Below are 15,629 nucleotides of genomic sequence, written 5' to 3' on the forward strand. Positions count from 1 at the left end.
GATTTCCTCAAGCAAATCCAAGCTTTTGCCTAAGAAAGCTTGAATTTTAAGCAGAAAAGACTTTTTACGTATGCGGCGACTGCCGCACGGATGTTGCTAGCCCAGAGATGGAAAGAAGACAAGAGAGAGAAGAATGGCAAACTAAACTGTTGGATTATGCTGAAATGGCAAGACTTACCAGAAAGCAGGAACCAAGAGGACCAAAACTTTAACAAAGAATGGGGAAATTTTTAAAATTTATCTTGGAGACCAGATGAAAACATTAGCAGGATTGCAGTAGCACTCATAATGTAACAAATATTATGGATAAAATGGAGTGATATAAAGTATGGACTGATGAATAATATGCAGTTGAAAAGGTTAACAATAGGACCCATGGAGGGGAATTTTGAAAGTCCAGGGTTTTGGACGAATCTACAAATGTGGATGCGTACGGTTGTATTGCTATAGTTTTATACTTGTAAAATCAAATAAAAAATATTTTTAAAAAGAAAGAAAAGAGAGCTTGAATTTTATATTGCCCCCCCCCCAAAAAAATTCCTCTGCTCCTCCCCCCACCCCCTGCTTTTGTAGGCTTTGCTATTTTCTGCTACCTGGAGAGCCTCCCAGAAAAACATGGCATGGAGCCAAGACTCTGAAAAACTGGTATTTTCCAGGTATTTCCAGAATCTGGATAACTCATGCTTCAGATTTCTCTCAGTTTACATAGAGGGAAGAGAAAGGAAAAAAGAACCGAGCTGAGGTAATGCTTGACACTGGGTGGCTGGCAACCGTGCAGACTGGGAAGCTGAAGGAAAGCTGTGTTATTTCTTAGAAAGGAGGCTTAGTCTCCTCATGTCATTATATAGCAGAGTGTATTGCGCACCATGAGCATTCATAGTTTATGCACCACTTATTAACCGGCAGGCATCGCAGGTTTCTAGACCTCATGCTTGTGAAAGCATGTTTGCCTCCAGCCACTCTGGATGGCATCCAACATATATAAAAACATAAAGGTAAAGGTAAAGGGACCCCTGACCATTGGGTCCAGTCGTGGCCGACTCTGGGGTTGAGGCGCTCATCTTGCTTTATTGGCCGAGGGAGCAGGCATACAGCTTCCGGGTCATGTGGCCAGCATGACTAAGCCGCTTCTGGCGAACCAGAGCAGCGCACGGAAACGCCGTTCACCTTCCCGCTGGAGCGGTACCTATTTATCTACTTGCACTGGTGTGCTTTGAACTGCTAGGTTGGCAGGAGCAGGGATTGAGCAACGGGAGCTCACTCCGTTGCGGGGATTCGAACCGCCGACCTTCTGTTCGGAAAGTCCTAGGCTCTGTGGTTTAACCCACAGCGCCACCGGCGTCAACTCTGGATGGCGTCCAACATATATAAAAACATAATAAAACAGTAAACATTAAAAGAAAAATTCCCTATATAGGTCTGCCTTCAGATGTCTTCTAAAGGTTGTATAGTTACTTATCTCCTTGGCTCGGCGGTTGCATACCCTCTCCATACCCTCTAATATTTCTCGGATGAAAATAGGGATGTCCTATTCCATACCTTCCAATAGGCTAAGGAAAAGAAGAGATTATTTATGTATGCGATGACGGCAGTGTGGATACTTCTGGCCCAGAGATGGAAAGAAGATAAAGTCCCGACCAGAGTGGCTGATAAAGATGATGGACTACACTGAAATGGTGAAAATGACCGGTAAGATTAGAAACCAGGAACATAAAAATTTTAATGAGGAATAGGGGAAATTTATAAGTTACCTCGGAGAACACCGTAAACAACTAAAAACTTTGGCAGGGTTGTAATAATACTTGTAATGTAACTACTATGGTTAAAAAGGGAATTTTAAGAAAAGATGGAGAATATTGTAAGATGCAATTGAAAACAGATTGGCAATGGAACCCATTGAGGGGTGGAGGGAAATGCAAGGATTCAGGGGATCATATGTGTATGATTATGGCTATTATTTGAATATAAATGTAAATTGTAAAACTGGATTATGTCCTGCTGGATTATATCCATTTGGATCCCTTTCAGTTGGGATTCAGGCCTCATCATAGGACTGAAACAGCCTTGGTCACACTGGTAGATGATCTCCGACGGGCTAGGGACAAAGGTGAGAGCTGTTTCCCAGTTCTGCTGGATCTCTCAGCGGCTTTTGACACCATCGACCATAACATCCTTCTGGACAGTCTAGAGGGGCTGGGAGCTGGGGACACTGTTATACAGTGGTTCCGCTCCTTCCTCCTGGGCCATGTTCAGAAAGTGGTGGTGGGGGATGAGTGTTCAGACCCCTGGGCTCTCACTTGTGGGGTGCCTCAGGGTTCTGTCCTCTCCCCCATGCTTTTCAACATCTTCATGCAGCCTCTGGGAGAGATAATCAGGGGGTTTGGGCTGGGTGTTCATCAGTATGTGGAACCAGTGAAGGCGGTAAAGGTCCTGTGTCAGTGTCTGGAGGCGGTTGGAGGATGGATGGTGGTTAACAGATTGATGCTGAATCCTGACAAGACAGAAGTACCGTTTTAGGCAGACAGGAGGTGGGCAGGTGTGGAGGACTCCCTGGTCCTGAATGGGGTAACTGTGCCCCTGAAGGACCAGGTGCGCAGCCTGAAAGTCATTTTGGACTAACAGCTGTCCATGGAGGCACAGGTCAAATCCGTGTCCAGGGCAGCTGTCTACCAGCTCCATCTGGTACGCAGGCTGAGACCCTATCTGCCCACGGACTGTCTCGCCAGAGTGGTGCATGCTCTAGTTATCTCTCACTTGGACTACTGCAATGTGCTCTATGTGGGGCTACCTTTGCAGGTGACCTGGAAACTACAACTAATCCAGAATGCGGCAGCTAGACTGGTGTCTGGGAGCGGCTGCTGAGACCATATAACACTGGTCTTGAAAGACCTACATTGGCTCCCAGTACATTTCCGAGCACAATTCAAAGTGTTGGTGCTGACTTTTAAAGCCCTAAACAGCCTCGGTCCTGTATACCTGAAGGAGCATCTCCACCCCCATCGTTCTGCCCGGACACTGAGGTCCAGCGCCGAGGGCCTTCTGGCAGTTCCCTCGGAACCAGGCAGAGGGCCTTCTCAGTAGTGGCACCCGCCCTGTGGAACACCCTCCCACCAGATGTCCAAGAGAAAAACAACTACCAGACTTTTAGAAGACATCTGAAGGCAGCCCTGCTTAGGAAAGCTTTTAATGTTTAATAGACTATTGTATTTTAATATTCTGTTGAAAGCTGCCTAGAGTGGCTGGGGAAACCCAGCCAGATGGGCGGGGTATAAATAATAAATTCTTCTTCTTCTTCTCCTCCTCCTCCTCCTCCTCCTCCTCCTCCTCCTTCTCCTTCTTCACAATCCCAGGGTTTACAGTCAGGTTGACGTGGAACTCCTGTGGGCAGCGGTGCAATCTGAAAGGGCAACAGCGGCGACAACAAGATCACAAAGGAAGATGCCTAGCAGGACTTATGCAGTTCTTCAGAAAGATTCGTTTGGTGGAGGATTTCAGATCCAAATTGTTCAATTGGTGGGTTTGGCAATGAGTTATTTAAAGGGTCAAAGCACAGCCGTCCCATAAGCATGTGAACCAGAGACGGTCCTTCTGCAGTCCTTTCAGAAAGCAAAGAGTGCGGCAATCAACATCTGCGCATGCGTAAAGGTGGTGGAATCATAGAATCAAGAGTTGGAAGGGATTCCTTGGGGCATTTAGTCCAGAAAATCTGCCCTCAGCCGTCTCTGGGTAGACGTTGGATGTTTAGTTATGCTGTGTGTGCTACAACAGAAGCCTGTATATTGGAGCTTTTAAAAGTTAAATGAGCGTACCTTTGGCTAGATTGTGCCCATAATAATTTGTATTACATGGTTGTTGCTTTCATCCGTTTTGCATGAGCCATCCAGTGTGTCTGGATTGGTGTACAGAAATCATGGGAACAACATCATCAAACGCCTTGGCTCACCATTATCTAAGTGCCTCTGCCTTTTATCTGAAGCTCTGTTTTAAGTAGAAAATAACAGCCATTTAGAAAATATAAATCTTGTGAGCTAGTCTTGTGAAGTTCTCCAGTGCATACAAAGTTCTCTCTGTGCGTGTTGGTGTGGTTGGTTTTTTCCTCTTTCTTTTCAATTAACAACAAAGGAAACCCGCTGACACAGTGAATTTTGATCTGGAAAATGAAACTTGACATAACAGGTAGTTAGCTACATTTTTCTTAATCTCTGGTAGTTGCCCAGAGGCTGCTTTTAATAAATCTCCCTCCGTCTGCACCTCCAAAGAAACAATCTGACCGCATTCACATTAATAAAAGAGCATCTATAATAACCCTCCCAAGTCTTATAATGTTGCCAGTCCACATTCTGTGGTTTTGAAAAAACAAACCAAAAGACGAAGACTCAGATATTGTATGAAAAGTATATATGTTTTGCCATTGGCTTCGGTGGGAGCAGGAGCACTCTATTTTTGTGCAGCGCTTTCAAACTAGAATCGTGTAACTTCCGGCACTTGATGGCTGAAAGTAGATCCACTCTTGCTACATCCAGAGCAGAGAAGGTTGCAAGTTTTTAAAGTATTGCCCCACCCTTCTGATAGTCAGTGGGTGCGGCCAGGCAGGTAGAGTAGGGCAAATCTTGGGAGGGTACGTGTGTATTCTGGAGCAGAAACAAGATAGAATCTGGTGAGACCTGGCAAAGAGGGACACTATGAAATTTGGTAGAGCCTAGGGACGCGGGTGGCGCTGTGGGTTAAACCACAGAGCCTAGGACTTGCCGATCAGAAAGTCGGCGGTTTGGGGGGGGCACCAGGTGGCGCATTGGAAGATGGCCGACAATAACATCTCTCTGACCCATACGAGGCAATTAAGAGGCTGCTATGGGAAGTATGCAGTCTTCCTACCTCCCCAAGGAGATGGGGGGGGCTGCCTTGCCAGCGGTGTCCACAATGCACCCCCAGATCTGAGGTCTGGGGGTGCCGGTCACTTGGCACGAGCCCTTGATGCGGTCAGCTCTTCCTGACGCCGATTCCAATCAGCGCGTGCTGGTTAGCTTCAGCTCGGAATTATAATTGGAATGAAGCTGAAGCACATACATCAAGTAACGCTCGAGAGATAAGACTGCTGATTAATGGATCTCTGTGACCGGGAGTGACGGACGGATAAGTAAATCTTCTGATGAATCACCATTAAGAGACTGTATGTTTGGAATGAAGGGGGGGGGTGCAGGAAAAAACCTTTTTTCTTTGTACTATGTGATATTAATAACCCTTCACCCCAGAAAGAAACAAGATCGTTGCATTTTACTAATCACAAGCAGGAAGTTAAGAACTGTGTGGGATGGATTATAGCTAAAGAAAGGATTGGTAAACAATGAGAACGGAGGAAAATTCTATGACGCAGTCAAAAAATGGCGTCTCGCCAAGACAGGCTTGCCGGAGAAAGAAGGACAGGGGGAGGAGAATCAGGACCATTGGAATGAGAAGGATTGCTGGAATGTAATTTTGACCTGACAGAGCCTCCTGATATACTGGGCAAGTCTGAGAAAAGTAAAGGACAGACCGAAGATTTTTTTTTTTTTTATGGAAGCGAGGAACAGCGGCTGTCCCTGAGCGATATGATCTTTGGAGAGTACAAAACCCACACAGAGCATGTCTGTTTCCAATCTGCTTGTGAAAATTATCAGAGATCGCAAAGAAAGCAATATACGATAACAACAAGAAGATGAAGAAAGTAATAAAGGACTATCCGGATTGAACTGGATAGAACTGTTTAATTAATGCAGCAATATAAGTGATGTTTGGACTCGTCCGGAGCTTGATGTATGGGTACCCCCAACAAAATTTAAAATTCGGCTGTATAATTTGGAACTAATGTGATTTGGATAATGTGATGTGATTGGCCTGTTAATAAAAATTAATGTTTTTAAAAAAACAGAAAGTCGCGGTTCGAATCCCCGTGATGGGGTGAGCTCCTGTTGCTCGGTCCCTGCTCCTGCCAACCTAGCAGTTCGAAAGCATGTCAAAGGGCAAGTAGATAAATAGGTCCCACTCCGGCAGGAAGGTAAACAGCATTTCTGTGCGCTGCTTTGGTTCGCCAGAAGCGGCTTAGTCATGCTGGCCACATGACCTGGAAGCTGTACGCCAGCTCCCTCGGCCAATAAAGCGAGATGAGCGCTGCAACCCCAGAGTCGGTCACGACTGGACCTAATGGTCAGGGGTCCCTTTACCTTTACCTAGGGAGACAATAAAACATCATTTCCTACTCTGCACTGCATTGGTTTTGTGCAGCGCTGTTTCCATTCCATTGCAGTTCATCTTCTGCATTATTGGTCTCCCTGCCCACTGTGGTGAATTCACGCAACTTATGTACTTTACGTAATTAGTTATCTAAATCGTGTAACCGCGTTGTCATTGTGATGAACCCAGCATCCTGCTCTCACAGTAGCTAACTTATGGGAAGCCCGCAAGCAGGACTTGAGCACATCAGCCCTCTTTCCTCCTATGGCTTCTGGCAACTCTAATTCAGAAGCATACGGCCTCCAACAGCGGAGACAAAACATAGATGCCATGGCTAGGAGCGATTGAGACCTTTATTGTCCACAAATTTGCCCAATCCTCTTTTAAAACCATCCAGTTGGGTGGCAATCAGCCTCTTGTGGCAGTGAGTTCCATAATCCATAATCCAACGATGCACTGCGTTAATAATAATAATAATAATAATAATAATAATAATAATAATAATAATAATTTATTTGTACCCCGTCCATCTGGCTGGGTTTCCCCAGCCACTCTGGGCGGCTTCTAACAAAGATTAAAAATACATTAAAATGTCACACATTAAAAACTTCCCTAAATAGGGCTGCCTTCAGATGTCTTCTAAATGTCAGGTAGTTGTTTATCTCTTTGACATCGGACGGGAGGGCGTTCTACAGGGCGGGTGCCACTACCGAGAAGGCCCTCTGCCTGGTTCCCTGTAGCTTTGCTTCTCACAGTGAGGGAACCGCCAGAAGGCCCTTGGCGCTGGACCTCAGTGTCCAGGGAGAACGATGGGGGTGGAGACGCTCCTTCAGGTATACTGGGCCGAGGCCGTCTTTTTGTCTAAACCTTCCAACATTCAGGTTGATTGGATGCAGATGCTTCTCTCTGGGTACCCAATGTTGGGTCTGCTCTCTTGTACAACTGCTTACCTGAATAAAGCAAATATTGCAAAAACTCAACAACAACAGTAGCAGCAGCCCACTGTGGGTCTCCTCCAAAAGAAACCAGAACCTATAGCATGGTCCCTTAAGGAAGTGGTGAGCACACAGTGCTGCAGCAAAATGAAATACAGTGGTACCTTGGGTTAAGAACATAATTCATTCTGGAGGTCCGTTCTTAACCTGAAACTGTTCTTAACCTGAAGCACCACTTTAGCTAATGGGGCCTCCTGCCGCTGCTGCACCGCCAGAGCCTGATTTCTGTTCTCATCCTGAAGCAAAGTTCTTAACCCGGGGTACTATTTCTGGCTTAGCGGAGTCCGTAACCTGAAGCGTATGTAACCTGAAGCGTCTGTAACCCGAGGTACCGCTGTACCGTCCATGTTCTGCTCTGGCTCCCACATTCCATTTCTTGAGCAGAAGATAACCATCTTGTGTGAGCGAAGAAAAGGTCGAAGCAAATGGATGAACTCAATCCTTAGAGCTGGACTTTCCACCACAAAAAGGCAAAGCTGAAACAGACACACACACCCCACCCCCAAGAAGGGGAGCGAGTGCAACCTGCTGGAGGCCATGGAAGAGCTAGGGTTGGAACGCAAGTGCTTCTACTGGAAGGTCATATGCAGGAAGAGATAACTAGGCCATTCCTGTCTGTCCATCCACACCCTCGATGGGTGTTTTATAGAGTCACAAACAGATAGGAATTCCTGAGACTCTGCATCTCTAGGTATTTATGATGCTAATCGCTCTAGCATATGACTGCCTCAGGGCAATGATATGCCTGCTTTGAGCAGCATTAAGAGACACAGCGCAAGAGTCTTGCAGCACCTTAAAAAGACTGAGAAATTGGATTGGACAGAAGTTTTCATAGACTAGAATCCATTTTGTGTTTGTTGGGCGTGAGGGAGGAATTGTAAGAGATGGCGCTGCAAGGATAGGCCAATACAGTGGTACCTCGGGTTACAAACACTTCAGGTTACAGACTCCGCTAACCCAGAAATACTAACTGGGGTTAAGAACTTTACCTTAGGATGACAACAGAAATTGTGCGCTGGTGGTGCGGTGGCAGCGGGAGGCCCCATAAGCTAAAGTTGTACCTCAGGTTAAGAACAGTTTCAGATTAAGAACAGACCTCCAGAACAAATTAAGTTCATAACCAGAGGTACCACTGTAATGCCATTTATGACAGTTCAATTGAAGCCTAAGATTGACGTGGATGTTTTATGTTGTTAAGGGGAAAGCAACTGGGATTCCTCATATTCACTTTCATATAAGTGTGTGTATCTCTCCTTGTGTTTAATGCATAGCTGCCTTCAATGTACAAATATATATTCCTAGGGCAGCTTATATAACAAACCCTTGAAGTGTCCCTATTTTCCAGGGACGGTCCTAGATTTACAGAAGCCGTCCCAATTTCTGATTTGATTCCAGAATGTCCCGCTTTTCCTTAGGATGTCCCTATTTTCACCGGAGAAATGTTGGAGGGTGTGGAATTATGTGACCCCTGAGCTGAAGAGATAAGTAACTATACAACCTTTAGAAGACATCTGAAGGCAGCCCTGCATAGGGAAGTTTTAAAATGTTTTATTATGATTTTTTTATATGTTGGAAGCTGGCCAGAGTGGCTGGAGCAACCCAGTAAGGCGGGTGGTACATAAAACAACAACAACAGCAACGAAATAGGATGTCCCTGTTTTCATTGGAGAAATGTTGGAGGGTATGATCTAAATCAAGTTACAACAGGAGAATTCCAGTACACAACCTTTGAAAAAATGCCCAGATTTGGTGAATGCTTGTCATCGCTTGGACTGCTTATTGTTGCTTTTAAAAGGTAAGCGGAAAGGTAAACGGCGTTTCCGTGCGCTGCTCTGGTTTTGGTGTTCTGTTGTGCCAGAAGAGGCTTAGTCATGCTGGCCACATGACCCGGACAAACTGTCTGCGGACGAACGCCGGCTCCCTCGGCCTATAAAGCAAGATGAGCGCCGCAACCCCAGGGTCGTCTGCGACTGGACTTAACTGTCAGGGGTCATTTACCTTTTTTTTAAAAAAGGATCCCTGGACGGTTATGTCTAGTCAAAGGTGACTATGGGGTTGCAGCGCTCATCTTGCTTTCAGGCCAAGGGATCTGGTGTTCGTCTGCAGACAGCTTTCCGGGTCATGTGGCCAGCATGACTAAACCGCTTCTGGTGCAATGGAAACCAGAGCGCACGGAAATGCCATTTACCTTCCTGCTGCAGCGGGACCTATTTATCTACTTGCACTGGTGTGCTTTTGAACTGCTAGGTTGGCAGGAGCTGGGACCAAGCAACAGGAGCTCACTCCGTCGCGGGGATTCGAACCACCGACCTTCTGATTGGCAAGCCCAAGTGGCTCAGCAGTTTAGGCCACAGGCACCTGATGATAGATAAGTGGCAGGGGAGAGATAATGCTTGGGATCGGACCCTTTGGGTCCCTTGGATCGCTACAATTCTCTGATTCTGTGTCATTGGCATGCAATCCTTCTTGCCTTTAGACCTTATTCCTTTCAGTTCCTTCTCTGCCGTAAATCAATACTGTACGACAGGTTTTCTCTACCCCCGCCTTCCCATTCCAGCCATAAGTAATATGCCGTGTCTGTTTTGGAAGAGCCTCCTTTAGAAAGCAGCCATGTATTTTGAAATCTACTGGTGCCATCTTGTCTGTTTGACAGCTTTTGCTTTCCTGGAATTTTTCCTGCGCTCGCCGCCAATTCTGAGACACAAGTTGAGTCATAATGATGGAATGGCCAGCCAACTCTCCTCCTGCTCCCCACACAGTCCAATTCAAGGTGAATCCTGATAGCTGGTGCATGAGGAGACTGGCCACATGCTGGAAATTCCTTGCTAAATTAAGTTGCTAGTTCATCAAAAACATCCTCCCAAGCATGCACAGGATGTATTAAGTTATGGTGGGGTAAGGGATCAGCTTGTCACACTGACATTTCGGCTCCTTGGCAGAAAGAGCTGAATCTGGTTATCTCTTTCAAGAAACTGGATCTGCAAAGGGTCACGCTGCAATAAATTGGTGTAACTAGAAACCTCTCTCCAGGCCTATGGATGTCTGATGACAACTTTGCTGTATGCTCCCTGCCCAGAAACAGCGACATATAAAATACGGTGGTACCTCCAGTTACAGACGCTTCAGGTTACAGACTCCGCTAACCCAGAAATAATACCTCAGGTTAAGAACTTTGTTTCAGGATGAGAACAGAAATCGTGCGGCAGCGACAGCAGGAGGCCCCATTAGCTAAAGTGGTACTTCAGGTTAAGAACAGTTTCAGGTTAAGAACGGACCTCCAGAACGAATTAAGTTCTTAACCTGAGGTACCACTGTACGCATTATGTGCTGGCAAGCAGCAACAAGTCTCAGCTTAATTAAATCAATCAGGAGAGGGGGAAAGTGTTGGGTGCTTGTTGGTTTCAGGGAAAGTATCTAAGATGCTGTGTTCTTGGCAGCGACTGGTCGTTCACTGTGCACTTTTAAGCGTGTATAATTCACTGGCTCAAGCTGTGGCGTAATTTTAAGCTTGCGTGTGTGTTTGTTGACACTGGCTCTGCCTCCTGCCCCATTAAAACCCCACCCACAGAAGAGGAAGACGCCATCCCTTGAGCGAAATGTACACTATCAAACAGGAAAGCACTTCATCCATTAGAAGCCCTCCTGTGTGGAATTCCTGTGATAAAGCATACAAATGAGTAGCTATGCAGAAAACGTGTTTGCTTGATGGTTTAAAAAAGGTGTTTTTAGGCTGCCTTTAAGGGTAAAAACCCTTTCAAGGCAGCTTACAAATAAAATAGAATAAAATGCGGCTGGAGAACTTTTTTATGCTCATAGAATCTTAGTGTTGGAAGGGACTGAGAGGATCATCTAGTCCAACCCCTGCAATGCAGGAATCTTTTGCCCAATGTGGGTGTGGCAATCACACAGGGTCCCCGGATGCTTGACGGTCTATTGATCCCTGTGATTGCCTCTTCGCTGCCACCAACCCGTTTCTCTCAGGTACACACGGAGTCCAGACAATTGTTAACATTAACAAATTATCAAGTTTTTTTTTATAAGCATGAAGAAGTTTAAGGTTTCAGTTAATTTTTCTTGTCAGTTTCTTAATCTTAGTTCCTTTACTGTCCTATACGTTCCTAACAACTTCAAACTGATTATCCCAACTATCTATCTGACTCCACCTAACAGTTCCTCTCACTCTCTCACAACACAACTCGACCAACCCACAGACTTATTCTCCCTCTTCCTTCTCCAACTCCCAACTCTCAACTAACTTCCAAATAACACCAACTCTAACTCTAACTCCTCCCCTTGGGTTCCCACTGGCCAATCACTTCACACTCATTTAACCCTTTCCTTATAACCTACCTAGGAGGCAAACGCCACAGTGGGGCTCAAACCCACGACCCTGAAAATGAGAGTGGAGGGCACGTGGTGGGAATGTAAAAAAGTAAAAAGTTTCTGGGAAATGATATATAATGAGATGAAAAAGATGTTGAAATATACATTTATTAAGAAACCAGAAGCATTCTTACTTGGCATTGTTGGAGATGATATTAATAGACAGGATTGTAAGTTGTTTTTATATGCAGTGACGGCGGCAAGAATATTACTGGCACAAAAATGGGAGCAAGAAGAATTACCGACAAAAGAAGAATGGCGGATGAAATTAATGGAATATGCAGAATTAGATAAATTAACAGGAAGGATTTGAAACCTGCAGGACCAGAGATTCTTAGAAGATTGGAGTAAATATAGGAACTATTTGAAAAGCAATTGTAATGAACAGATTACGCTTATAGGACTGCAAGAATGAGGACTATTTGAAATATTGCAAGAAAGACTATGAAAAGAATTATTAGTCAATGATAATTAAGAGTAATAGAGAAATTAAGAAATGCAGAATAAGTGATAAAGAACGGAAAATCATCAGAGGTTGTTGACGGAAGTCTAAAATATTGTGTAAGATAAGAAGTTATGTTAAAGAATTGTTAAAAATGATATGTAAAAAAACCAATAAAAATGTATATATAAAAAAAGAAAAGAAAATGAGAGTGGAAGGCACAATGTTTCACATGGGGTGGAACTGTAAAAAAAAAAAAGGAATTTTGGGAGGTAATTTATAATGAGCTCAAAAAGATGTTTAAGATCTCCTTTGCAAACAACAACAACAACCCTGAAGCCTTTCTTTTGGGCATAATGGGCTCGGATATTCCTAAACAGGTGAGGAAGATATTTTTATATGCTACTGTAGCCGCAAGAATGTCAATAGACAGAAATTGGAAAGGTGATTCAATTCTGACTAAACTGAAATGACAGTCGAAACTGCTGGAGTATGCAGAACTAGCAATGATGATGGGAAAACTAAGAGACCGCACTGAACAAACATTTATTAAAGAAAGGGGCATGTAAAAAATATATCTTAGGGAGCACTGTAAAAATCTGAAGTCATTGGCAGGCCCAGAATGACTTCTGTGGAACAGTAGAAAATCTTAGGAAAATAAGACAATTGTGATATGTTATGATTGAAAATGAAAAGTGTATTATATCAAATATGTTGTGGACCCATGATGGGGTGACCGGAATTCGCTATAGAAATTATGTAATTAATTTTTGATAAGGTGTATTATTCTTTTGATGACTGTTTGCTTTTTAATCTCAATAAAGCATAAAATAAAATAAAATGAGAGTTTCATGTTCTACAGACCGAGCTATCCACCAGCTGTCAATTTTTATTTTTTTAAAAAAGACGGAAGACAGCTAGTCAAAAATACAGTGGTACCTCGGGTTACATACGCTTCAGGTTACATACGCTTCAGGTTACAGACTCCACTAACCCAGAAATAGTACCTCAGGTTAAGAACTTTGCTTCAGGATGGGAACAGAAATCGTGCTCCGGCAGCGTGGCAGCAGCAGGAGGCCCCATTAGCTAAAGTGGTGCTTCAGGTTAAGTAGAGTTTCAGGTTAAGAACCGACCTCCGGAACGAATTAAGTACTTAACCTGAGGTACCACTGTACAACAAACATCCGGCACAAAAAAATTACGAAAAATACATTTCATGACTTTGAACAAACCCATCAGCAGAAGAACCAAATCAGGAGAAGCAGATAGCAACAACAACATCAACAACAACAAGGCCTTTGCCCCCAAGATGCTACCAGGCTCCAATGTCCATCAGCCCAAGCCAGCATGATGAATGATCACAGGTGATGGGAGCTGGAATCAAAGCACCCGGAAGGGGGTTTCTGAAAACCACGGGAGGGCAGGGCAGTGGCGTAGCGTGGGGGGTGCAGGGGGGGCGGCCGCACCGGGCGCAACATCTGGGGGGGGCGCGCTCGCACTCTTCCACTAATCTAGTGGAAGAGACTTGAGTGCTAAAATCCACGGGTTGGGGGCACAAATTACTTGCCTTGCACTTCATGGAATGCTGCATGACTATTAAAAATCTAGTAAACTCTATCCACCATCTTTATATTCAAGGCCACAATATGGTACATCTAAAGATTGTATGTAACGTGAAGGAGATTATGCGTTGAAATATTTTAGTTTATATTTTAGAATGTAAAATGCTATTTTATTTATTGATTGGTTTTACCTTGTGGGCTTATAGCCGAATAAAGTATTATCTATCTATCTATCTTGCCTTGCCCCGGGTGCTGACAACCCACGCTACACCACTGGGGCAGGGTAACTATTGTGCTCAGGTTCTGCTTGAGAGTTTCCCACAGGCATCAAGTTGGCTGCTGTGAGAACAGGATGTTGGACTAGATGAGACATTGGACTGATCCAGCACGCTCTTCTTACTACTACTACTCCTCCTACTACTACTAAATTTTATTTATATCCCGTCCTCCCCAGCCGAAGCCGGGCTCAGAGCAGCTAACATCAAATGTATAACACATTAACATAAAATCAGACAATCAATTAAAATACATCCTCAAATCAGATCAGGATCAGAATAAAATCCAATCAGATGGCAACCCGCAGATTAGGGCTGGGGACCTTAAAGGCTCACCAAGCCCAACTGTTTGTGCTGAACTTATATGGGCCTGTGAGAAAAATTGGGAGGCCACTTTCATGCAAGTTCTTATGAAAGGGGAGAGGGAGTCAGACTGAACCCCGACCAAAGGCCTGGCAGAACAGCTCCGTCTTGCAGGCCCTGAGGAAAGATGTCAAGTCCCGCAGGGCATCAGGTTACATCCTTATGAGGGCATCAGGTTGGCAAAAGCTGCTTTGGGGCTTCCGTAAACAACTGGAGTGATAGGGTCGGCTGTGTTAGGATATTTCCGTTCCACCTTAAAAGGGAGCAGGATGTTTGCGTCACAGCCTGCGCATTTCCTGTTCACAGGATGTTTATGTTTTCTGTTGCTTTCGTTTCCCTCTTGGTGTCGAAGACACTGAAGCAGGCAGTCATGTTTTTTTTGTTCTGATCAACGCTGAATAAAACTTGTAAATTAATGCTCTCCTGAGTGCGACTTTTGCTGTGCATTATCTGCTGATAGAGTGTGCATGAGCTCAGGAATGTGGCAATCTATTTCTGGAGCTCGTGTCGCTAATTGCTGATACTGCGTGTCTACGGGAGATCGATGGATGTCCGGAGACGACATGGAGTCATGATGGCCTTTGTCTCCCTGGCAGTATCCCAACAGGTTGGAGCTCAGCTGGCAATACCTCCTAGAGAACACAGGGAATATCGTTTTCTCCATTAAATCAGATGTAAGTGACTACTGTTACCATTACCTTTAGTGAATGTGTGGACTCCCTACAAAACAGATGGGAAGAACCTACTCATATCTTATCCATTTCTGCAGCTTGATGGAAATGCATCCTACATCACTAGATGGCTCAGCCGGTTAGAGCCTGGTGCTGATGATACCAAGGTTGCAGGTTTGATCCCCATATGGAACAGTGGTATATTCCTCCATTGCAGGAGGTTGGACTCTATGATCCTCGGGGTCCCTTCCGACGCTCCAATTCTATGATTCTATGATCTCCCCTGTAACAGCAGCCATACTCCATGCTGGCATAAATGCTGATTAACTGGGTCCTTTTCTGTGCGTCATGCTGAAAAGCACTGGCCATAATAATAATAACAATAATAATCTATTTATACCCTGCCCATCAGGCTGGGTTTCCCCAGCCACTCTGGGCAGCTTCCAACCGAATATTAAAAACAATACAGCGTCAGACATTAAAAACTTCCCTAAACAGTTGCCTTTTAAAGGTAAAATAGTTGTTTATTGCCTTGCCATCTGCTGGGAGGGTGTTCCACAGGGCAGGCACCACTACCAAGAAGGCTCTCTGCCTGGTTCCCTGTAACCTCACTTCTCACAGCGAGGGAACTGGCAGAAGGCCCTCGGCGCTGGACCTCAGTGTCCGGGGCTGGATGATGGGGGTGGAGATGCTCCTTCAGGTATACAGGACCAAGGCCGTTTAGGGCT

At 44.9% G+C, this 15,629-nt stretch overlaps 1 protein-coding gene and 1 long non-coding RNA gene across 3 annotated transcripts in view; one reads left to right on the top strand and one right to left on the bottom strand.

Annotated features, from left to right (window-relative positions):
• The window catches only part of LOC310755762, a 1,619,227-nt gene that overhangs the window by 1,078,046 nt on the left and 525,552 nt on the right, over positions 1 to 15,629 (top strand). The window lies entirely within an intron of this gene.
• LOC310755657 (arylacetamide deacetylase-like 4) overlaps positions 1 to 15,629 on the bottom strand; it is a 58,368-nt gene that overhangs the window by 11,758 nt on the left and 30,981 nt on the right. Inside the window, exon 1 of one of the 2 annotated variants that reach the window (XM_083598915.1) lies at positions 13,347 to 13,456. In XM_083598915.1, the coding sequence (XP_083455041.1) occupies positions 13,347 to 13,379 (33 nt within the window). In that variant the 5' untranslated portion in view covers positions 13,380 to 13,456. Of the gene's footprint in view, positions 1 to 6,975; positions 7,161 to 13,346; positions 13,457 to 15,629 lie in introns of those variants that run through there. The other variant, XR_014544457.1, reaches the window with a different exon arrangement.

Source organism: Podarcis filfolensis, assembly GCF_964270895.1.
Source record: "Podarcis filfolensis genome assembly, chromosome: 2".
Classification (NCBI taxonomy): Eukaryota; Metazoa; Chordata; class Lepidosauria; order Squamata; family Lacertidae; genus Podarcis; species Podarcis filfolensis.